This window comes from Adiantum capillus-veneris, chromosome 19, assembly GCF_014529385.1.
Source record: "Adiantum capillus-veneris isolate H3 chromosome 19, ASM1452938v2, whole genome shotgun sequence".
NCBI lineage: Eukaryota > Viridiplantae > Streptophyta > Polypodiopsida > Polypodiales > Pteridaceae > Adiantum > Adiantum capillus-veneris.
Genome location: NC_140949.1, coordinates 128,562,476 through 128,588,007, shown reverse-complemented (window position 1 = coordinate 128,588,007; position 25,532 = coordinate 128,562,476). Strand labels below are relative to the sequence as shown.

The window sequence follows — 25,532 nt, the reverse complement described above, 5'->3', positions numbered from 1 at the left end:
AAATGCAACTTGAGCATTTGTTTGCTACTGGGAATTGAGCCTCTTTTCACACAAACACTATATAACACTTGGCTACGGCTCCAATGACGCCCTAATTCACTCACTGTATGTAGAGTAAACCAACCCTAAGTCCTCAAGTTTAAGTCTTAGATTCAGATGCAAAGGAGAAACCAACAAGATTTTACAAAATAAAAATAAAATTCATGAATACACACAACCATGCACACGAGACAGACAGCGCTTATGCTTGCAAAACATGAGATGACCACACCACTATGCTATCCCCGTTGCCCTTATGAGATGCAAGCAATTACCAAAAATAATCGGTGCTGACAGGCCCATGACAGATATTTCTGTCTACAATCAGATGAATCCCTAAATCTGACATGAAAGGGGGGAAAGGACACAGTTCACTTAACTTTTTTCTTTTTTTCTTTCAGAACCGTCATTTCCTTTGTCGAATCTATCCCTCCATTTGACATGAAAGGGGGGAAAGAACCAAGGTACATGAAATCGAGGGGGGAGAGATAGATTTGGCAGCCACTAGAGCTACATGTACTTACATGCCTAACTTCAACTCAATCAGGGACATACTGAATACATGAAGGCACGCATCTATGATAAGAGTAAGAAAAAAAATTCCCAAAAACAAAATTTTATCGCAGTATACCCACGATTGAAGCAACCATGTATCAGACTTTTGAAGGCTGATATGATTATCAAAAACTATTTTTCAGTATGCCACCACCCTGAAAGGAAATCAGGGAAAATATACATTCCAGTGTATTAAAACTACATGGCACCTACACAAGAGGTGGTGAAAAAACTATATCTGAGTTTGTCTCCACTCTAAATGTAAACCAGGTGATATACGTATTTTGGTGTATCAAAACTACATGGCCCCTACACAAGGAATTGGCCCTTTTAAAGTTGGTGGTGGTGTGGTCTCAACTGTCATGTTCACCTCCTCCTCGATCTTTCCTCCGTTCAGCAAGCTCCAGCTGCTCCATCCTTGCATCAGCTTTGTTATCCTCTCCATCAAGTTATACTCTTTGATTGGCTCTCCCCACGTCAAGTGGTGCTTCTCTAGCCATCTAAGAAATGGTTGAAGGTCCCAGCCAGTCCAGAAAATACTCTCTCTAGGTGGAAGTCTTGGTAGTACAAATTCTGAGTACACCTTGACAAAGGCAGGTGAATCGGTAGAGGTGGCCTGATTATAATCTTTATCAACAACCCCACCCTCATGGATACCAACCACATACCCTGGCAAGTGAGTGGGTATTATTGGCCCACCACTAGAGCCTTTTCCAGTGGTACACTTGTAATAGCACTTGACATCATCAAACATCCCAAGGGCTCCTGGGGAGCACAGCAAAGTCCCATCATGAAATGCTCGGAAGACTTCAAACAATTTCTGGTAGAGAGCATCATCTTCCAAATTGAGAAGAGCATATAACTTCTTTATGCCATGGTCAGCCTTGCCCTCAATCAGCTCCTCGTAAGCCTCGGTAATACTTGTCTGAGTACAGGGATACGAAAATGCTGCCATAAATTTCTTGTTTTCAGCCATTTCCACCCCTGCACTGCATGGAAGTAGCACACAATCCACTGCTACATCTGTGGCTTCAAACAGTGCCAGATCTTCATCGTCACTTTTGACTATGGCCAATGGCTTCGACGAACACTTAAAGCTGAAAGTATCAAACTCTGATCTGTTCACAGCCTTGCCAAAACAACCTCTCAACTCTGAAAAATTATGTTGTCCAAAGTCGAGATTGCCATGGTTATCGTAGGTTAAGTTTATATCATTCTCACAAAAGCTATGCCCTGTTGTAAAGGATAGAGCTTCATTGTTAGAGCTTGATGGACATGCAACCCAGCATGTAAAGGCCTTTACCCCTTTGGTTGAGGTTGATCTTCCTCGTGCTCTAAATAGTGTCTTGAGGATGGATTCCACACCCAAGCACGGATTGTTGAAAAAGGGTTTTGTAGGGCTGCTTTTCTTTGGCTCCAGCTGCGTGGGTGGTATCAACAAGCTTTTTGATCTTTCTGACACCTCGTATAGCCTACAAAATTGGATGCTTCCATTGGTGGAATTGTCATCCATGCATGCCCGCTCTGCCACGTACGGCTCTTCCACCATGCCAGTTTCTTCTAGGAGTACAAACTTGCGTACTGGCTGTGAATCGTCATGTAGGACTGCAACATCAAAAAAAACCTTTGGCTGGCCATGGGCAAGCTGGTCCGCATTCATGGACCCATGATCAATTGAATTGGAATTCAAAACACCATCATTTTCTGAAATGAAATGCCAGAAACATAAGCATATTGAGATATGAGCCTCAGAACACAATCATTTTCAAAGGCAATTGGCATATAGACCTGAATTCAAATTTAGACTTCAATGCAAGCATAATAAGGCCATTGTTAGGTGCACACATGCTTGAATTTGCAAGCCTATTGAGGCCACTATCTAGTGCATGCAGACCTGAATTCAAATTGTAGGTTTCAAAGGCTATTTTGGGTTGTAACCACTTGGGACTATCGATCAAACAAATTTAAACTCTATGCTATCATAATATACAACACTCAAAGATAGTCAAGACAAATACCTAGAACTGAAGCAGCAGTCAAGGTAACAGTGGAGGCATCTGATCTATCATAGTGCAATTAAAGATTTGTTTCACAGCACTGTCAGCCCACCAGGCGCTCCCTGCTGCTGCTCCTTGCACGCCATCGCTGCCCCTTCCCTGCACGCCGCCCTCCTCGCTGCCCTCAGCCCCGCTCAGCGCCCCCCCCCCCCCCCTCGTCGCTTGCAGCTGCTGGCTTTTACTTTCCAGTGTGGGGCCAGGATCACACTGAGCGGACACTGCAGGCAGTCCTGGATTGGTTGCAGGCCCAGGGTATTGAGTTCTCACATCATACAGCGGATCTAGGGGTGACAGACATGTTGCAGACACTCTGGCCACTGGCCAAGTTTTGTGTGACACCCCCGGATACATCGGGATGTAGGCATATTCTGGCTTACCTCTTTCCCAACACTCAGAGCACTTCGAGCTATGTATATGCCTATGAGGACTCTTGGTCTGCGGATGTTGCTTTATGGATTGCACGCTCTACATGGGCTTGGGTTGTACAGCACATGCATACAGGCCCTTCTCGGGGTCACTCGGATGCGGATTACTCCCCATCCAAGCCCATGTGGGATTACGACAGGAGTTACAGAGATGCCTTGTGGGAGGCAAGATTGACATTCTCATGCTGCAGAGTACCATCTATGTGATAGCCATATTTGGCGTTGTGGTCAGATTTTGCGGGGCCACTCTGGGACTATTTGGTCAGCTGGCTTTGGGTTAGGGGGCATTTAGGGCGGGGTATGTATGACTATTGCGGATTCATGGAAGCTGGCCATTGTAGGCAGGGGCATTATAGTGCCAGGCAAGGCACAATGGATGACCTTGCAGGTGCAGGGCTGTCTTATGGGCTTCTTTAACATCTATGCGCCCAACCATGCGAGTGGTCGGGCCGAGTTTTGGGCACAGATAGTGGGGTCCTTGCCTCACGCAGAGCAGTGGTGTGTTGGGGGGCCTTCAACATGTTGGAGGACCCCTCAGACAGGATGGGAGGCAGCCATGTTACAGTGCATGGAGCTGAGTTGGCAGCTTGGGAGAAGTTATGTATGACCATGGGGATATCCGATGTATGGCAACATGCAGGATTTATACCACCAACAGACAACCTCTCCTTCTCTCAATCAAATAGGAGAGTAGGAGAGGTGAATCTGTCGAGGATCGACCGTTTTTATGCTAGTGACCACTTTTGTGACAGTGGAGGAGCAGTTTGCATTCTGGCAGGCACTGCCTTCTCTGACCATGTGCCAGTGATCCTTACAGTGGCAAACACACAGAGAAGTGGTAGTACCACACTGCACATCCCTGAGAGGATCTTACCGGAGCTACGAGAGCAGGTTCAGACGCTTTGGACAGAGAGCTTGGACAGGCAGGGCACCCCAGCTGATAGGGTGGCCATGGGTCTTACAGAGATTAGCTGTTTCTTCTCCAGGAGGTTGCCGCTCGCTTGGCTGCGACCAGAGAGGAGAGGCAGCTCCGTCAGGGCATTGCATCCTTGCAGAGGATGCAAGAGCGTCACCCTGGCAGCCCCTGGATGGAGGAGCAGATGCAGCAGGTTCGACAGGAGCTCATTGCAGTGGAGGAGAGGCGCCATGACTTTGCATACCATCGTCAGACAGCTCAATGGACTATGGTGGGAGATAGAGTTACTAGTGAATTCTTCGAGACTGTGGGCCCTAGACATGCGCGCACCAGTACTAGCCAATTGAGGAGGCCCGATGGGTCATTGGCTACTGAGCCGAAGGATATGCGTGCAGTTGCTATTAACTTTTACCGCGTGTTGTTGTCAGCTGAGCCTCAGCCAGAGAGCAGAGATGCATGCAGAGAGCAGGTGTGGACACAGATACCTTGTTTGGTCACTGAGGAGATGCGCCATAGGCTTGAGCTACCCCTCCAGCCGGATGAGATTCATGATGCTCACGTGGCGGTTGCCCAGGGGAGGATGGCTTGACTCCGAGCTTCTTTTTGGAGTACTGGGAGGTGCTTGGTCACGATTTGTGTAGCGCTTATCAGTACATTCTGCACACTGGTGAGATGCCCGACAATCTGAGCAAAGGATTGATCTTTCTCATCCCCAAGGAGGGAGGATCACTGGACGAGATGAGGCAGTGGCGACCCATCACCATTCTCAACTCAGCCTACAAAATTTTGGCGAAGGCTCTAAGTTTGAGAATCCAGCCGCTGCTAGAGAGCCTCATACATGGGACATAGACAGGCTTTGTCAAGGAGCATAGCATCCTTGACAACATCTTCACTTTCTGGGAGGCGACAGCCTTGGCTCAGCTCAAGGGAGAGGACCTCGTCGTACGTTTTCTCGACTTTGAGAAGCCGTATGACAAAGTGGATTGGGATTTCTTAGAGGGCACTCTACATCGCATGGGGTTCTCAGATGCTTGGATCAGGGGGGTGTCAGCTCTATACAGACGTGCTCACAGTCAGATGCTTTTGGCAAGGGGAAGAGGGGATCGTTTTTTGCTCACGCGATCGGTTCGACAGGGATGTCCTCTTGCCCCCTTCTTCTTTCTTTTCTACGCTGAGGCAATGAGCAGATATTTGACTTCACAGGAGGTGGGTCTGAGAGGCCTACAGCTGCCCACCAAGGAAGAGGAGCTTTTGGATGCAGAGTTTGCAGATGACTCAGGGTTGTACTTGGAGGGCCAAGAGGCAAATCTACATAGGTGTGAGCAGGCTCTTGAGGTGTTCTGTTGTGCGTCGGGGGCATTGATCAACTGGAGGAAGACAGTGGCTTTCGGGGTTGGCAGTGCTCCCACGCCAGACTGGTCAACAAGAGAGGGTTTTAGGTGGATCCCCCTGGGACATCTATACGATATCTTGGTTGTTAGGTTGGCTTGGATTTGACACCAGAGCAGTAGATTGCTCCTCTCCTCCTCTCTATTCAAAGGAAGTTACTGCATTTGAGCTCAGCGCGGCTTTCTCTTGCTGGCAGGGTCGTAGTGCCAACCAGGTGCTCTTGGCTACTATGTGGTACGTTACATCTTGCTGGATTTTCTCTAGCTCTTGCATCAGCCACGTAGAAAGGTTGGTTGGTGTTGGCAGCCTAGGCCAACTACGCCACATGTAACTTCAATTTCTCTTGTAATAAGCCTGGTCTACTTTTGAACTCTCTTTTAATCAAAGACGTGTTCTGGAATTATGGGAGAACCTTGTAATCCTTTTCATTTTGATCTTACGGAAGCCGGGATGCTAAAAGCATTTCCAGCTTGTAAATATTGAGTAGGTTAACCTTACATTTTTTATCTCTTTTGAGAAACCAAGTGACCTTAGTATATAAGGCACTTAGGTCATTTGTAAACAATAACTTTTGAATTGATAAGTGGATTGCGAGAACTCTGTGTTGTGAGTGAGAGAGTGAGAGTTTGTGTATCTTCATCTTGATGCTACGCGCCACTACCTCATCCGATTGACGAGCCGACCACATCAACGTTGTAGCCTCGCCGAGAGCTACGCACCTATAGCCAACATTGCACGCGACCGCACAGAAAGAGTCCGCCGGCTACGAGCTTCAAACGGTCGTAAGTACCTCATAAGAACTCCGTTTTCGATGATCAAGTACTTGTTAGAACCACGGCGAGATTCTCTTCGTGTAGATAGCTTCAGAGTTAGGTTTTGCGGAGTTCCAGAATTCTGACCTGTCTTATAGCGTGACTGTATTTGAGAGGGTTAGGGTTAGGGTTTTGACTTAAGGACTTCAGGATAGTATTGTCCTAGTGAGGGGATGGTGTGTCTTGAGTTTCGTGCAATTACGACCTCGTTTAAGGTGTTTGACAGTGATAAGGCATCCGCAGGACATTTGGTGCAGTTAAGAGATCTATGATTAGTTCAGAAGTTGAACCATTTGTAAGTCTGTATGTGTGGGTTGGTCCTAGCCTGACAAGCTAACGGGATAGTATACGTGCACCTACCGTGTCACTTGTGGCCTCGATTGACATTTTGTTGAGAGGTGTGTTTTGTACTATTCGGGTGTGAGTTGCTCCCGCAACATTGGCGCCGTTGCCGGGGACACAAGACCATAAGTAGGAAGCCTACAACACTTGCGTGATGGAAGCTTGCTTTAGCTTAGGCTAGAGAGAGCTTGAAACCTTTAGAGAAGATCCAGGAGAGGATATCCTGAGGTCTAGTAGATAGCCAGGAAGCCAACGTCTTGCCAAGGGTCTGCGACTAGATAGGATTAGTTAGGTATTGTAGTTTAGAGTTTTGGTTTTGAGTTGTGGTTGTTTGGTTAAGGTTGTGAAGTGCTCATGTGGAAAAAACGCTAAGAAAAACGCAAAGTAACAAAAAAGGAAAACAACAAGGCTTTTTGCTTGCCTTGAAAGCAAAACCCACCCTACACATCCCTAGAGGATGCACATTGACCATATATTTGGATTTGGATCCAGCGCTTGAAACAACGCAGACAATTGCGACGAAACGGAAACAAAAAGAGTTGAAACAACCATAAGGGAGAACCTGTCCAAACAAGAGTGAAAGAAAGGGGTATTGATACTTGAACTCATATTGGGGATCAGGGAGACCAGGGGAACTCACAGCAACCAATAAAAGTAAGAAACAGGAGCCAGATAGCCAAAAACACTTATAGCGCGCTATATGTCTTTTAAGCTACCTGACAGGCAATTGAGTGCTAAGAGTTGTTAGTGAGTCTTCTACATGATCTTTGAACCTTAAAAATCAAGTGTTGAAGAATTTGGGAATCAACAAATACAGTTACCAACAAAGAAACTCCAAGTGTTATGTCAAAATAGTTCAAAGCCAAAAAGGGGATAGCAAATAAAATCATATCTGCATGAAACTTGACATATGGACTTTTCATAACCTTGTGAAGACACCTGGAGCAAGACAGAGTGAAAAACTGTGCCAAAACTATTATGTTCATCTTATAGCGCGCTATAAGACAGGAAACTACCAGTTGGGTGCAAACTGAGAGCTGAGCATTACCATTGCATTAAACAAACAAAAAGAAGGTTGCACATCAAATTTGGGAACATTTGGATGCATAAAAGGTGGAGAGTCAGTTCAAACCTGCTATCTGAAACGGAACTAAGTGTCCAACTGAGGTCAAACAAATTCCAATTGAAGTGAAACTTGATACTTAAGCTTTTTAGACTAAGGGGAGGGCAAGGAACTAAAGACAGTTGTAAAATCACTGAAAGTGTGCAACTTATGTCTTATATCGCGCTATAAGTCACATAGTGCACTTAGGAGCTTTATTTTGGCAAACCCTCTTGGGTATAGAATCATCTAGCCCTATTAAGCTTGCATGCAAAATTTCAAGTCATTTGGACAAATCTATGTACCTCAAAACCCCCTGTCAAGAAATCTAACTCACACACATGATGCAGTTGATAGATGAGTCTACAGCATCTTAGGCTTGGTGTCTAATTGTTTGCACATAGCTGAGGCCATGGCTCAGCGGGGTGCCATGCAAGAGAGCCACATCTCAATACATACTCCGGGAAAGCATGCGTCCATGAATTCATAACTTGGCCTATTTGCACAGAAATTTTCCTGGACTGGCCGTCTTCCAATCAGAAATTTGATCGTGTGCGTGTGTGAAGAGAGAGAGCATGAAGCAAAACCTTGCCGTGAATGGCATCATGCAATGCATGTAGAATGGCAGGAGGCTTACCGCCACTGGTTGCCATGGTCCACTTCTCGCCTTTCTTGTTGCCAATTGGTTTAGACTGGCGCACACCTCGCCTGGACATCCCTTTTCCACGCTGCAGCCAATTCACACTGCCGGACGAGCCAATTTTTACTTGGTAAGCCTACGATGCTTTTTACTTGGTTGGCCTAAGGCCTACGATGCTTTTTACTTGGTAAGCCTACGATGCTTTTTACTTGGTTGGCCTAAGGCCTTTTTTGGCCTTGGGGGGGGGGGGGGGGGGGGGGACGGACTCTTTGTGAAGGGTTGGTGTTTAGCATCGATGTGGACAGGATCGCTTTTAGAAATAATCCTCTCGTGTGAGCTGAAAGCGGCTCTCTCTGATTTTGGTCGATCAAATGAAGCACATCTCACACATCATTCAACGCCTTCTCAGGAACGTGCTCTCTCTCTCTCTCTCTCTCTCTCATTGTGAAGCAAGAGCTTGATATCCTCTCGCTCTGCCTTATTCTCAGCACATTATGGTCGTCGCCACCGAGGTCAATATGAGTGAAGTCGGCATCTATTGTTACACGGCCATACGCTCTAGGCAGTCCAAGTCATTTGAACTGTTTTTAAAGAAGTGGAATAGCATAGAAGTTGTAATGATGGTTAACATGAAAGCAGAAGTGAGCACAATAGTCAACTATTTTTAAAGGAGTGGAATAACATAGAAGCTATAATGATGGTAGACATGAAAGCAGAAGTGAGTGCAATAGTCAACATAAGAGAAAAGTCACAAAAGAGATGATGATGGAGCTCACAGTAGACACGATTGACACGATGACTGAGAACATTATGATCGTAGGGATAGATACAATGGATATGCTAGTAAAGATGATGATGATGATGGATGCAAAGTAGGAGGGATCAATATAATAGCTCTTCAAAGGGACATCCATCACAGAAAAATTGAGCCATTCAATGTTTACGTAGATAGGGTTTCATGTGACATGGATCATGGCTACTTTGTGCAGCTTGCAGACTTTCATGGTCGTGATTAAAATGAAGGGATGAAGGTGGGGATAGTCATGCAAGGATATGATAGCATTGTACATTCCGGAGATACAAGCAAACTTCGAGGTTTGTAACCTGCTTCTAAACCTCCATGTCTATGTGCTTGCTTGGTCGACACAACTAGTCTACGGGGAAGGGCACGGCTTCTGTTCCTTATGATTTTTGGGGAGACGTAGTGCCGACTCTCCACCAAATTGCTGTATGGCACTTCTGTGTGACGCGCGTATTTGATCTATATTGTTTCTCTTTTTCTTATTGCATGACACATAAGTTTAACTACTCATGTTGTTTTGTTGTAGCTCAACCATAGTGGAATCCTCTGTGTTTCAAAGTCAGACGATACCATTGCTCGTTATCCAGGTTAGTAGTACATTTCAATCTTTACAGTTTGCCATTGCTTGTTGCTCACAGCTAGTTTTACAATTTGTTCTTGCTTTATTGTTAACATCGTTGTAAAGACCTTGCCAAGGCCAACCACGTAAGACTAGTTCACTTTCTCAAAGCCCTCGAGGTGAGAGACAAGATTACCATGGCTACTCTGAAAGGCACATGAATAGTAACGCCAAAGTTCATTAACAACGCTACTTTTAGAGCAAGAATTTCCTTTAATAGCCTCACTCTGGAGTTGAATGAGAGGATGCACCACTAACACAGCTTTTACGCGTGGATTTATGGGAGGAGGGCAGTCTACTGAAGATTCCACACCGCATCAAAAAAAGCGATGTTTTGAAGTACCATAGTAATTCATGTGCAAGCGGTTTCAGTCATGGAATGAGCCACTTGGCCTTGTGTGAATTGTTGATTATTATGGCAGCCCATGATTTTAACGTAGCTATATGCCACTTAAAAGCAAGTAGTGGCTACGCTCCAGCGAAGGCTTTTGTTGTGCTCCAACGAAGCTTTGATTATCGCGTGAAATAGTAATCACTTTGCTACTTGTCGGTTGAGTGTAGGTAGCAAGGCTGGTCTTGTAGTGGATAGCAAACAACAGATTTGGCTTCCCTAGGCTTTTTGTCCCTGATGATAGCGAGAGAATCAAAGATCAACAAGAGGAGCTTGAGCATGATGCTAAGTAGAAATAAGAGGAACAACAAAAAGAAGTGGCGATGGTAAACGTGATAGATGAAGTGAACATGACGGTAGAAATCACAGAAGTGATGATGATGATCACAATAGACATCATCGACACAATGATGGAAGTCATGATAGATACGCGCGACATGAGAGAAAGTATGAAAGACAAAAAGACCATGACATGATGCTCATCAAAGGACTCACAGAGAGCATGATGATTACACAAATAGATATAATGGATATGCTGCCAGTGACGACGATGATGAGCGCAAAGACTGGAGCAGGAGAAATAGAGATGATAGATACCCTAGCTCTTTAAAGGGTACAGCCATAGGAACTTGAGCTTTCAATTTTTACTGAAGTAGGGTTTTGCATGCCATGGATCATGGTCGCTTTGTGCAGCTTGTGGGCATTGTGATCAAAAGCAAGGGCTTGTGTATGTGTCACAAATTGCCACACATATGATTGTTAATGCAAAAGATCTTGTCAAGAGGTATGGATTAAGGTTGTTTCCATGACTTGGAATAACATTGGCCTTCCATGAGGGATGTGGAGCAAAAGACAAGGATCTTCTACTGATAAATAGAAGCTCTTAATTGGACAAGGAATCTAATCGTTCTACTATGAATCAGCCTTTAACATGTTGCAAAGGATTAAAAGGGATTATCATCACAGAGGAGGATGGCCACTTTCAGACAACCACTAAAGAGAATGAGTTCATCTGAGAGATGGGAAGCTAAGCAGCTAATAGCATCAAGGGTCTCATATGTGAGGGATTACCCCAATTATGATGCTGATGGATCTAGACTCTTGTATCAAGAGGAGCTTGAAGTTGAGCCCAATGAGGGTGAGCCAACTTTCTCAAGAGGACAAACAAGGTGTCACCGATGAAAATCGTTAAAAATCTAGATGGTTCATTTCAGAGTGTTGTTTTAGGCAAAGAGCGGAGAGAGTTGTGAGAGCAAGAAGCGCAACATCTCACATAGGGATCTCGTGGTGTAGGATTCTATACTACATATGACAATGCCTTTAAGTGAAGTGCTTGTGGATAGCTAGCTCTCAACGTATTCTATCATCATGCTTGATGAAGCACATGAAAGAATTTGGGCTACTAAAGACTTAAGTAAGGCATCAAAAATATTTGCGTTTTATATAAGTCACGTCAAATACACATAATGCTGAAACGTTGTCAAGGTACTTTTTTTATGGACATTTTTACTATTCAATATGATCCATACAAGCACAATCAATGCAATGCTTCTTGCATTGACCTCTTGCCCTTTGTGCCACAACATACTTTATCAACATTCACAACAAACTTTGCAAATCGACAACCAGAGCGTCTACAAACTGATGAAGAAAAATCTACATCAACATGTCTTTGGATTGCCCAAGTCTATCCATGGGAATATGGGAACATGGGAATATGGACAATAGTTGACAGGTTTAGCAAACAAGCACATTTCATACCTGTCAAAAAGACTATTAAAGCCCATCAAATGGCAACCCTCTTCATATCACAAATTTTCAAGTACCATGGCTTGCCAACGTCCATAGTCTCAGATAGAGATCCTAGAATGACCAGTAATTTTTGGAAGGGTCTCTTTGAGAATATAGGGACAAGGCTAAACTTCTGTCAGGCCAAGGGCAGGGTCAAGGGCCAGGACGGACATGCGGTCAAGGGGCGCTATCTTTAGAGGCTAGGAGTCTATAAATTGCACAGTTGGGTGGAGAGTTGCATGGTCCAATCCCCCGCGGTCTCACATTGGTATCAGAGCTCAGGGAAGGAGAAGTAGAAGGAGGGGCGAGCACGGCTCGGCATGGCTACTCTTTATCTCTCTCTCAAAGCAAGGCTATGGTGTGCTCAAGGAGACGACACTGTTGGTCTTGCATCTCTCGCGCTCTCTCTCTCTTGTGAAGTCGTGAAGGAAGCCGAAAACAGAGTCGTGGGGAGCAACCCCTATGTTCGGAGGAGAAGGCAGGCTCGACAGGAGGACGCGATAATTGCCCCTTGCATGAGGACGGACATGGGATTCGGCCTGCACAAAATCCACCGATTTCGGCCTTGTCGGATGCGCCCCAGGCGCTGGAGGCTTTTTCAACACACCGGCGACGCCTAATTCTGCATGCAGTAGGCGTATCCATTCTCTGTTGCTCGGCGCAACAGATCCGCCATGCGCAGGTCTGTGTTCAGTTTTGTTTCCTTTTTGTTTTCTTTTTTTTTAAACCTTCGGCCAGGGCTCCTTGGGCGCGCATCGGGTGCCCAAAGGAACCCCTAAGGAGCCGTCCCACGGATGGGTGCCAAGGGCCCCTCCCATGGGATGCTTGCATGTAGGCCATGGGCTTGCATGGCGCATAATTTGTAGGCCTGGAGGGGCAATGGTGCTTGCATGGCGCAGAATTTTCCAGTCTCGAAAGTCCGCAACACGCAAACATGGTGACCACTGACCATGTTGCATGGTATCATGAGATATCTGTTTCCTTGAAGGCGACCCCTCATGCATTCACACCCGTATGCAGCTGACAGGTGGATAAAGCATGCAGCTGACAGGTGGATAAAGCATGACCGAGCTATGGGCTCTGCAAGGAAACATCACATCTATGTACATTTTATTATTCAAGTGCTCTTTATGAGCTATGGTCAATTATTGTCCGATCGACCAATGTGTATTCACTTTGAGCATTCAAGAAATTTATAAGTAAATACGTGCAAGAGGAAAATGCTCACTCTTGCACGGAGGGGAGATTGCACCCAGTGTCTGTGTTCTTCTTTTTCTCCTCTCCTCTCTCTTCTCTCTCGCCGTGCCTATGTAGCACTCCGCTCTAGGAGGTGCATCCGCACGTGCTTTCTTACTCTCTCTCGCTCTTTGTCTCTCTTTGTTAGCATACGATTTGGTTATATGCGCACACGATTGTGCAGGTATGTAGATTTATGATTATGTTGCTTGTAGTATGTTAGTTTGTGCATATTTTGCAGGGATGCCACGCATCTGTTTGTAGCAATATCCGCAAGTCTAATGCGTACCTAATGATACCCTGATCGTAAATCAATCTTCGTAAATATTTGAGCATGGGTGAGCTTATCAAATAACTCATCCACTCATGGCAATGGATACTTGTTCTTAACAATAACCGCATTCAAGCCATGATAGTCTATGCACATGTCCATACTACTGCCTTTTTTCTTCACCAATAAGATGGGAGAGGCCCACAGTGCAGAACTGGGTTGGATAAAACCTCTATTGAGATAGTCAACAAGCTGACATTCCGCCTCAGCAGCCTCAGAATGACTCATTCTATAGGGTGGCTTAGTACTTACGGGCTTATTGCCTGCAACCACGTCTATGCTATGCTGCACAGCCTATGTCGGTGATAACCCTAGTGGAAAATCATCTGGGAATACGTCTTTGTATTCCATTAATAAATCTTTTAACTTATTAAAAAAAAACTTGTTCAAAAGAGAGAGTAGTAGCCATAGGTGGAAGAGAAAAGAGAGTAACATGCGGCATTGAGGAATTTTCATTCAAAACATTATCAACATTTGAAAGAAAATGACACATGGAGTAACACAAAAAGAGCTTCTATTTCATCTTGAGAAGAGAGCTTCATAAGCTCGGCTGTACAAATGAGTGGAGAGGAAGTCACATCCTTCTCTCCCAACAGTACCACATGCACACCATTGGATTCGAATATCAAATTATTGTGCTCATAGCTACGTTTAAGTGATGATCCTAGACTATGTAACCACTCTCGACTAAGGACCACATCTGCCCGCTCCATATTCATGAGTTGAAAACTCAAGGATGTGTGATATCTTTGAATCTCCAATCATACATCCTTTACTTGAGTAGCCCACACCTCGGAATCATGGCCGCTCATCATCGCTACCTTGTAATGGTGGGAACTAATTCTGGGCCAACTTGAGCCGTTTCACTAACTTATCGTTAATGTAATTATACAAAGCACCATTGTCCACCAATATCTGCACCTTGTGCCCTTGGATAGCCCCATGCATACGTACCAACTCATGTGGACCAAAGGTCGGCTAGCACATTAAGGCCATGGTGATGTCAATGTCGATGTCTGAAAGCTGCTCGACAACAAGCCTTGGCGAGAAGCTGTTAAATTCGATAGCAATTCCAATTTTTTTAAAAATCAAGCAAGCTCCACAAAAAATTAGGGCTTTCCGAAAAGGGTGCAGCAACTGCTGTTATTACGTGCAACGTGACCTTGTTTGTAGTCGTCTAGAGAGTGTGTGGCTTCGGATTGCCGAGCTTGGGTAGGGGAGATTTTTTGGGGTGTGCATGCCCCTTAAGGAACTTAAGAGTCGCCACCCCTTGTGACTGTGGGCGGCCACAAGTGGGGAAAAAAGATACAAAAATTTCAAGTAGCTATGGCGTGCTCTGTTGCTTGTGCTACTACAGAGCATCATAGCCGGGTAGCCTAGGAGGCATATCTCCGATGCCTACAGAATCAAAAGTTGTTACCCGTGCCAACTCGAATCCGTAGACGCCCTCTGCAACCGGTTTAGCAATGGTCAAGTTCGACCTCCCCCCAATCCAAGGGCTCCTGCACACAGATTCTTCCGCTTCATCCTCGTGCTCCTTGCTCTCCACGACCAAGAGCATGCAAAAGCTTTCTAAATTTAGGACCACGCCTTCCTTTTCCAAGAATAGCCTGAAGCTTTGATACCAATATGAGACCTAGGGGACTGACATGGTGATCCACCTCCTTGCCACCCTTTATATAGGCCCTTTGGCTCCTAGTCCTAGCCCGTTTTAGGACCCCACTCCACATTGACAGTCCAGGCCCTTGGCTTAGGTCCATGACCCCCTAGGTTGGCCCTTGGCCCGACAAGATTGTAGCGTGGAGAAATGCGAACAAAAATTTGGACCACTAACCTCGTAAACAAGTAGACGTCACCCCCAAGTGTGCAAAGAATGATGCTTTATCTACATGAAAACCATGTAAGTAGTTACACTTTTTGTCATGCAATGAAAAAATGACACAAAATACATACCATATATAATGCACACTATATAAAGGTGCCATACAGAAGTATGGTGGAGAGTCGGCTCTGTGGTCTCCTCATAAATTGAAAGGAATGGAAGTCATGCCCTTCCCAGACACCAAGCAAACACATACGCATGGAGATTTGGATGCAAATAAAATCTCACAAGAATATCAAATCCGGCCAGCAAGGGGGGCTCCCTCTTTTTCTGATGCTTTATTTGTGAGTGGGTTGCCCACTTCTTGAATGGGCAGCCGGTCACTTATTATAATAAGTGTGAACCTGCTTAAAACTGAGTAAAAACTTGAGAGTTAAAAACCTTTCTTACAAAGCACTCTCCATGCATCTCTAGATGCAACCAGATGCACAGATGCAATGTAGACATAGACTCCCTCGCGGGAAAGGATTTTTTTTCCCAAAAAGAAACTTGCTTTCTCAGAAAGCAACTCTTTTTCTCAAAGTTTCCTCTGAACCCATCTTCGTTCAAATGCTTGCTCATTTCTTGTGCACAGTTCTAACTCTATTTGGAATACCTCATGCCCATGGAATATTCCCTTTTTGATGCTCCCATCACCAACCATGTGACGCTTCCAGAATATCCATCACTTAGTCCTTTCTCACCAAACTTATGGTACAATCTCCTTTGCGATGCTATATGTGACCCATCCTATGACGCATCAGAGATGTTTGTTTCGGATGGTTGAATACGTCTTTTTGATGCTCTCTGTCACCTATCCGATATGAAGCATCAGAAGTATATTTTCCTTGGTGCTTTACAGATATCCCCGCTCACAATGCTCCCATCATTACCCTGAATGACACACTAGAAATATATGTATTCAAATGTCTCAAGTGAAAAAACACTCTCACTTCTTATAATTCCAATAATTCATTTAGAATTATATTTCTATCAGATAAAGATAATTTAGCAAACATCCCTCTCACTTATAAACATTTGTCGTCAGCTGTAGTGGTCCAACTTAAGTGCCCGGGGAGAAACCGGGTGAATCTTCAATCCCACTCAATGGCGAGCTAGTTCTTTCTCAAGAAAAACTTAAAAATTCAATCAAAAAGTCAATAATTCAATACTTACATTACCAGTTCAAAGGTAGATGGGGTACTCGACTCCATTATGAGAAATTTGTTGGGGTATAGGCGTCTGTGCCTTGCCTGGCCGCCCAGAGTCTAGGCACCCACTGACTTGTATACCTTATACATAGAATAAGTGTATAGGGGGCTGCACACTCTTTGAGTCTCCCCACCCACATCGTGTGTCTCCTTCTCCCTCTCACTCTCTGTCTGTGGTGCTCCCCGATCCCCTTCAATTGGTATCAGAGCTATGGTGACTGCGGAGAGCACGACGGCTTTGAGAGCTTCGAGGCGATAGCTCGCTCGCTCTCGACGGTAGAGAGATTAAGAAAGCTTGGAAGCTTTGTGAGAATGCAATGGGAGCTTGTGAGCTCAGTTGAGAGTGATGTATGCTCTTGTGGAAGCTCAAAAAGGAGTGTGGAAGATTGTGTGTAAGTAAAGGTGCTGCCCTAAAAACTGTGTGCGCAGTAGCACTATTTTCAGATTCGTTTTTCTCCTTGTAGAATGCAGATCTGAGAATTCTGTCCACGCTGGCCATCCGTTTCGACGTGGTCTACAACTTTGCAGAAGAAACTTTTTGCAAATTCCTCACCGTTTTGCTGATATTCAACTCAGACTGACTGTATACAGAAATTCCAGATTTTCTGTTGTCGCATTGTGTGCGAGTTTGATGCACTTTTGGAAGCACGGGAGATGCTTGAAGTTGAGCGCATAAATTCTGAGTTGAAGATGCAATTGCAACTTGTGTTAAGCTTGTGGTTTGAGGGTTTTTTGGTAGACTTGGGCAACGAAGTACGGAGGCGTTTACACACCACCGAAGCGGTCTCTTGAGAGACGCAGGTTTTTGGAGCACACAGGTGGAGCTTCTTTCACTGGTTTTCATAAAATACTTTGGCAGTGATTTTGTGCTTGGATTCATGGTCTTTGCGGATGGTTTGCATATGGTTATGGCACATGGTTGATGCCCATTATATATGCATTTTGGCGAGCATTTTCAAGTGCCGGTAAGCTCTCTTGAGAGCATTGTTTTCGCATTGATCAAGTTTCCGGATTGCAAATCTTTTGGCGTTTGCTTATGCGCAGTCACTCCGTGGATGTACGTTGAGTGCGGATTGCCATTGTATGTGAAAATGTGGAGCCATTTTGGCATTTCTACTCATTGGCATTGAGTAGTGTTATGGTTTATGGTAGAGATTGTACTTGAGTTTTTTGCTCAATTTTGAGGGGAAATTCTGTCGGATTTTTCCCAGATTCTCGCCATAGTTTGTGATCGAGTGTTTACTCTCACTTTGACAGGTTTTGTCAGTTTGTACACAGTTTTGTGTTTTTGTATCCACCCTCGCAAGAGTGAGGAGTTGTGTATCTTTCTTTGCTTGAGACAGTGGTTTGCTCTCGGGTGGGAGAGTCTTGTGATCTCGAGCATTGTTTGCCATAGTTTTGCAGAGCTTATGCATGTATGTTGAGTGTAGTTTGATGCGCATTGATTGCTCATTGTATTGAGCTTGCAGGACAATGGTTATTTTGTGTTGATAGCCATTGTGCGTCGAAACTCTGGCGAAATTTTCCCAGGAGTTTTATGCGTATCATTTATGCGATCTAGGTAGAGATTGCAGGTTGCACTCAGCATTTGCGTGCGGTGTTCTCTGCAAGTGGGAGATTTGTGCATGTGTATGCATCGATACCGCACAGTGTGGGCTTGGTAATTAGCTCACAGATTGCAGTGTGATACTAGAGCATGCGAGGCTTGTATTGACATTGCGGGAGCTCTATTTTGGAGTGTGTCTCACAGGTTTTACATTGTGTTTCTCGCCATATTGGTAGACAGTTTTCAGGTATTGTTGGTGAGGTGGTTTTGCTTTCTAGTTTGCTACATTGTGCTCATGGCAGAGACAGGTGATCGATCAGATTGTAACCTCTCACAGATGCGCATGTTTGATGGGTCAGACTTTGCGGCGTGGAGAGAGTGTATGCTTGATGCATTGACACAGCGAGGGTTGCATCGACCATTGAGTGGTGATGCAGGTAGACCTTCAAACATGTCTGACGATCAGTGGCAGGAGCTAGAGGAGATGGCACTATCTACGCTCTCTTTGCACCTTGCAGAATCTGTATATGCTCTTGTTATGTATGAGACTACTTCGAGAGCACTTTGGCGCAGATTACATGATATGTATGATAGATCTGAGTCATCACAGACTCGTGTGAGACATGTACATTCACGAGCACGCCGACAGGTGACATGTTGGTATTGTGGTCATTCTAGACACGTTAGACGGCGTTGTTTTCGTCGTATGCGACATCGTAGGAGACATGGCAGTCTCAGAGATGTATGTAGTGATGCCATGGACTCAGTTGCTTTGATAGTTGAGGCACATGTAGTGTCGGAGTATACTAGTGACGGGGATGTCACTTTTACCTCGAGCTATGCACGAGATGCTATACATGTGGATAGTGCATTCCCTTCGCAGTGGTTGCTAGACGCAGATGCTATGTTTCATGTCACGCCGCATCGTGCATGGTTTTATAGCTATTCTAGCGGGATGCTTGACAGTGTACGTTTGACCGATGGATCGGTGTATGCGATAGCAGGTGCAGGAGATGTGAGACTGTCATTACCGAGTGGTGCATATTACTTGTTACGACATGTGCGCTATGTACCAGATTTGACAGTGAGTTTGATCTCGATTGGTCAGCTTAGAGATTGTGGATGTCAGATTTCGCTACGAGAGCGAGATTTTGTGATGCATTTGGGTTCGCTAGTGATTGCGAGAGGTGCCAGAAGTGGTACAGGTTACCCATTGCATGTGGATCACGGGAGAGACGGTGTTGTCTCTGTGATCATGCAGCCAGGTAGACAACGAGAGAGCAGGCGAGTCTCTTTTGCTTGTGGGTTGCAGGATGCTTTGCATGGAGTGCAGAGTAGTGAGCTCGTTGTGCACACAGTTGGGGCACGACTTGAGCAGTCACACAGAGAGGTGACAGAGTCAGACATGCATGCTTTGCTAGTGACTGAGCAAAGCAGAGAGTCAGTTGTGCGAGATACTTCTATGCAGAATAGACAGGTAGAGCGGTCTTGCTCTAGTGAGTCACGACAGGAGGACGTTGTGCAAGAGTCTATGCATACGGAGTTAGAGCATGAGAGATCTAGTGAGTCACAGTAGATTGAGTGGTCATGTTTGCAGAGGAGACTGAGATGTCAGCGATTATGCAATCATTCCTTTCTATGCTCGACAGTGAGCATGGGGATATAGTTGTGCAGGATATGTCTTCCAGCAGACACCTAGAGCAGCTGGTTTGCTTTGAGGTTGCACGACAGGTTGATGCATCTTTTGCGGACAATCAGGAGATGCATGTGGCTGACACACCTTGTCAGTCAGAGATGCATATTGCCAGGGATATATATGTTGATGCATGCTCCGTAGAGCTAGCAGAGCCCGCTAGCATTGCATCGACATTCGGTGGTCTCATGTATGAGATGTTGATCTTGAGACCGGATATCGCAGCTGTAGTGGGAGCATTTGCAGTTGGGGTTGTCAGTCGTTTGTTGACTGATGATGGCATAGTGCACGAGGGAGATATGCAGGTATTGTGTACATACTTGCAGTACGTGTGCGGTATGTCTGGTGGTGTATGGACTTACACGGGAGCAGGACAGCCGGATGCACACGATCACAACCAGCCAGTGGGCATCGGTTGAGAGCGGTTTTCTCTCACCTTTTGTAGTCTTTAGACTAGGTTCTCTTGCTTAAAGACACAGTCGCCTTTAAGTGAGAGGTTGTTGGGGTATAGGCGTATGTGCCTTGCCCGACCGCCCAGAGTCTAGGCACCCACTGACTTGTATACCTTATACATAGCAAAAGTGTATAGGGGGCTACTCACTCTTTGAGTCTCCCCACCCATATCTGTGTGTCGTGTGTCTCCTTCTCCCTCTCACTCTCCGTCTGTGGTGCTCCCCGATCCCCTTCAAAATTTCTGTCTTTCCTCTAATTTCTTGAGGATATTTTTCAGCAATCATCAATCGTACGAATCATGTAGGCAACTCATCATTCACGTATTTCCAACAGATAGAAAGTTTCCTTATCCAAGAATCTACTAACTCAATTCCACCTTCTCAGCCTCAAAAAAAATAATCTTCCTAGAAATCAAGCTAGGTAGTTGTACTTGCGCGTAATCTTGTGTTGTTAGTCTTAAGGATATTAAACCTCGTGTCCTCCCATATAGGACATGTTCAAATCATAGAGCATTAATCTCATGTGAGGACGTCTTCCTTTGGCAAACAGAGTCTGCCATCTCATCAAAGAAAGTTCTTGTTCTAGGCCTTTGCTCGGGGTAGGCGGATTATTTCAATCCAAAGATCCCTTGTGCACTGCAACACCTCTTTTCACAATTTCCTCTTGCAGGTTGTTACCACCTGTAGTTTTGTCCTGATGCCCATCAACATCTTTTTCTTGTGGAGGTCATCAATAATTTGTTGTATTGGCAAGTATCAATGACGGCTTGCAAAATCTTAGGCAGCTAAAATTCTAGCATTCTTTGAATGTAAGTTCAAGCTCGGTTCACATAAAAGTGAACCCGTTTTAGATCTCATGGATTTTCTCCCATGTATGGTTAAGGTAGTTCTTTCTATCTTAAAATTGTTGGACAATCATACACGCATGAACATAATAGTTCATCTTCATTGTAGCAGTATATCAATACTACTCAACTTGCTAATGACCACCAGAAAATCCCTTCTCTTAGTAGAGAAACTCAGTGCTATCGAACATATTTCAAATAGAGAACCTTGTGCGGAATGTTATTGCACATTTACAAGGCGCTCAAATTACCTTCCACTTCCTGAAAAGGAAGTTGGCTCATCCCATTCTGTTGAGCAGAAAAAATTTGACTGGTAGTAGTCGACCCACCTTGGCAACAAGGTCTGCAACTTCATGCATTATCCATGTGCCCAAAGGTGTACATAATACTCAAGCTGTGTTAGAACTTCGATGAACTTGGAAAATTTCCTTCCCTACTCAAGATCTTTAGAGAGAAAGTGCTTAGCCTGACGATCCCTTGACTCGATCTTAGAGCAAACCCGCTCATCAAATAAACTAGGATTTTAATCCTAGGATTCCTCGAGCACAGGTCATAGCCTTTCTTGTTTTTTCCCTCATAAAGAAAGTGTTCATAGACTTGTGCTAAAACCACTACCATATCTTCCCTTAATAGGTAGGCCGGTGTGGGCTTAGAAAGTATTCAAGCAAAATGTCCTACCCATAGTAGCCATAATCTGTTGAAGAACTAGCAGATACCAAATCAATTGGTGACCCTTCGCATGGTTGAGCAAACCAATTCATCTTGTAAAAGAATATTCCAACTCGACTCTACTCTCATAAACACTCGAGAGTGATCGTTCTTGGTTAGACATAACCATATCTCGTGCAAAAGAGCGAATAAGCAAAATGCACTTTCTGCTTTCCTCAAAGATGTAACTTTGATTAAAGACTTGCCCTGTCACTAAAATTTGAAGGTCTTCCACACAAAACTAAGGAGTTAAATAGAATTCTTGTACTCCAAAACTCTCTGGATGGCAACACATCCTTCGAGGAGAGGCAACAAAATTTATCGTTTCCTTATTCAATGGTTCCATCCCACTGCGGAGATTAGATTCTTTGTACATTGGAGCATACACTTTCACCTTGCATTGTTGACTCCACCATCTTGCCAAGTATCTTACGGATATATCTACATGTTTCTGCAAAGTTCGGGTAAGAGTCCTTCATTGCACTTCTTTATCTTTTCTTTATCAGAGAGATTCAAGAATGGAACCACCTTGGAAAGAGTGAACCAATACCTATTCACGTAATCCGTGACTCACTCGAGGGTCTTTTGGGAAAACCGATCCCAATCTTCTCTGATGCCTTCCTCAAAGTGTAGGGAAAAAAAATTCCTTGGACAGTTAGCCTTGAATTGAATCCAATTCTTTTTCTCGAGTTCCTTGTAGTCCTTTGGTATACCACCAAATTCTCGCAGTCCTCTTGAGGTGCCTACTCACATGCCTCATCTTGGACTCTTCTAAGAAATTGTCCTTGGCAAAGGCAACTTCAAACTATCGAATGAAAGAGGTAGGTTTTGGAACATCTCTGCTTTCGTCAAAAGTATCAAACTTAACTTGATCGGGAGACCTTGACTGGATTGGGAGACCTTCTTCTCGTATCTTCCCAGAGTCGTCCTCCTTTACAGAGAAAGAGACGAGACCATGCTTTGATACCACTATCACAAACAGGAGCGCACAACAATATTAAGTATACTCGGATAAATAGAATTTATCACTTAATATTGAAGTCAATTGATATATATATATATATATATATATATATATATATATATATATATATATATATATATAGAGAGAGAGAGAGAGAGAGAGAGAGAGAGAGAACATTGGTATAGTATTGGGGACTAGAAGATGGATGGTCCCTCGCCCGTAGAAGCATCTTTATTATTGGGGATAAGTCTATACAAGCACTTGAACCAAACGTATTACCATGTTCGTTCTAGAATTAGACTCGATGGTACTCAAAAGCCTCAGCTTCCCGTTCTCATGGCAAAAACAAAAAACCCTATTTCAAGGAACTTTTGCTCCTTACTAAGAATCTTTGAGAACCAAGATTCTTGCCTCTACAACTCACCTTCCAGACCTAGGGCATGGTATCCCTACAATCCTTTTCTGACTCTATTACCAGAGTCTTCTTCCCACAGATGACAACTCTACTTTCCTAAACGGGAAGTCCTTCCTTGGGAATCTCAACTCCTTGATCCCAGCTCGAGAGTCTACCGCTCTCAAACTTTGTGGATCTACTCCCAAACTCAGGGTACACAACCCTTGGGTTGATCAAGCTCTAGTTCCTTAGAGCGCTTCTCTCTCGCAGAGGCTCATGCCTTCCTCTGGTCCTACTCCCTCGTGAAGAGGAAGTATTCCTACAAACAAACACTCAAAAACCAAAACATGAAAAACGTTACCTTCAATGTATCGACACTCAAAACACAACTCGATTCTTGAAAAAGCAACTTCTTGGAAGAGACCTCTTAGTAGAGAACCTTCTCTTCTAATCCTACACACCAAAGAGGTGTGTTCTTAGGTTCCTCCTCGCAAATCAGCCCATCTACGACATTGATGGGCTTAAAATAGAGAAAAAAAAATGTCTGTCGCGATGGAAACACTCTCCGTAGGCACTTTTTTGCGATGGAACTTGCCTACTTGTTCTTGGCACCATCTCCTACATTTGGGGAAGCTATGGGAGACACCGATAGTGTCATCTTCTTGGTTGAAATCTACAGCAGCATCCTCTTATCTCTAGTGCTGCTTTTCTTCCTCCAAATCATTGCAAGCACTTGCAAATTTGTAGTGGCGGCATCTCCTCCTCCTAATGCTGGTAAAATCTGGAGAGAGAGAGAGAGAGAGAGAGAGAGAGAGAGAGAGAGAGAGAGAGAGAGAGAGAGAGAGAGAGAGTGCTAGAGGTGCTTTTATAGCTCCTGGCAATTGACGCAAATAGAGGAGATCTATCTGGCAAAAATAGAGCAGGGAAAGGGGGCACCTAGGTTAGGGAGGAGGGATCACTTTTCTTCTGCTATTTTTGGCCAGTAAGGGGAGCGCTCTCTTTTTCTGATGCTTTATTTGTGAGTGGGCTGCCCACTTATTAAATGAGCAGCCAGTCACTTATTATAATAAGTGTGAACCTGCCTAAAACTCATTAAAAACTTGTGAGTTAAAAACCATGCTTACACGGCACTCTCCAGGCATTCCTAGATGCAACCACATGCATAGATGCAATGCAAACATAGACTTCCTCACGAGAAAGCATTTGCTTTCCCAAAAAGCAACCTACTTTCTTAGAAAGTAACTCTTTTTCCTCAAAGTTTCCTTTGAACCCATCTTCATTCAAGTGCTTGCTCATTTCTTGTGCACAGTTCTAACTCCGTTCAAAATACCTCTCTCAACCATGGAAAATTCCCTTTTTGATGCTCGCGTCAACCAGTATGTCATGCATCAGGAATACCCATCACTTGGTTCTTTCTCACCGAACTTATGGTACAATCTCCTTTGCAATGCTCCATGTCACCCATCCCATGATGCATCAGAGATGTCCATTCTAGATGGTCAAATACTTCTTCCCAATGCTCCCTATCACCCATTCGATGAGACACATTAGAAGTACTAGTTCCTGGTGGCCCTACAGATATCCCCATTCATAGTGCTCCCGTCATTACTCTGAATGACGCACTAGAAATATATGTACTCGAATGTCTCAAGCGAGAAAAACCCTCTCACTTATAATTCCAATAATTCATTTAGAATTATATTTTTATCAAATAAAGCTAATTTAGCAACATCATGCCTGTGGAGGGGTGTGGCGTCCTATTGGGGATCCTTGGGTACCATAAGAACAATGTTGTGGATTATTATCAAGCTAGGAAAGCCAGGTTGAAGGATAAGAAGGGCAAGGATATAACTTTGGATGTAAAATTGAAGCGCTAGTCAGTCCCACTTGTATCAATTGCGGCTGTTTCTAAATTAATGAAATCAAGTCTTTTTATTTACTCGATCTACTTAAAATGACTTGATGAACATAAAAAGTCAAATTTGTCGGACTTAGAGAAAGAAAAACAGGAACTTTTGCAAGCTCAAGCCAACTATTTCTTTGAGGGTTTGCCTGGAGGAGAGCTCCTTCCTAAGAGACCAGAAGATCATATTATTGATTTGATACCTAGTAGTATGCCACTGAATCGGCCACCATACAGAGTAAGCAGACCCCAGAACAAGGAAATTATGAATGAAGTCAAAGAAGTTTTGCAAAAGGGTCCCATACAACCTAGTACATCACCTTATTGTTCACCATTGATTCTAGTATTAAACAAGGATGGATCTTGGAGAATGTGCATTGTCTGCAAAGCTCTCAACAAAATCACCATCAGGAACCAGTTTCCAATACCCAAGATTGATGACATACTTGACAAGTTATAGGCTTCGACGTGTTTCAATCGAATCGACCTAAAAAGTGGTTACCATCAG

General features: G+C 44.4%; 1 protein-coding gene and 1 long non-coding RNA gene across 3 annotated transcripts in view; one reads left to right on the top strand and one right to left on the bottom strand.

The window, feature by feature from the left end:
• Positions 1–692: 692 nt before the first annotated feature.
• On the bottom strand, positions 693–8,442 carry LOC147434851 (uncharacterized). Of its 2 annotated transcripts, none has more exons than XM_086491251.1 (2): positions 8,275–8,442; positions 693–2,298 (listed from the first exon to the last, which is right to left on the bottom strand). In XM_086491251.1, the coding sequence occupies exons 1-2, from the start codon at positions 8,351–8,353 to the stop codon at positions 893–895; spliced, it is 1,485 nt and encodes a 494-aa protein (XP_086347377.1). In that variant the 5' UTR covers positions 8,354–8,442; the 3' UTR covers positions 693–892. The 2 variants fall into 2 exon arrangements, with proteins under 2 accessions (XP_086347377.1, XP_086347378.1); XM_086491252.1 differs by lacking the exon at positions 8,275–8,442 and adding an exon at positions 8,225–8,248.
• Positions 8,443–8,567: 125 nt separating this feature from the next.
• The window catches only part of LOC147434849 (uncharacterized), a 71,599-nt gene continuing 54,634 nt past the window's right edge, over positions 8,568–25,532 (top strand). Inside the window, exons 1-2 of the long non-coding RNA XR_015185255.1 lie at positions 8,568–9,372; positions 9,606–9,666. This is a non-coding gene — a long non-coding RNA (uncharacterized LOC147434849). The remainder of the gene's footprint in view (positions 9,373–9,605; positions 9,667–25,532) is intronic.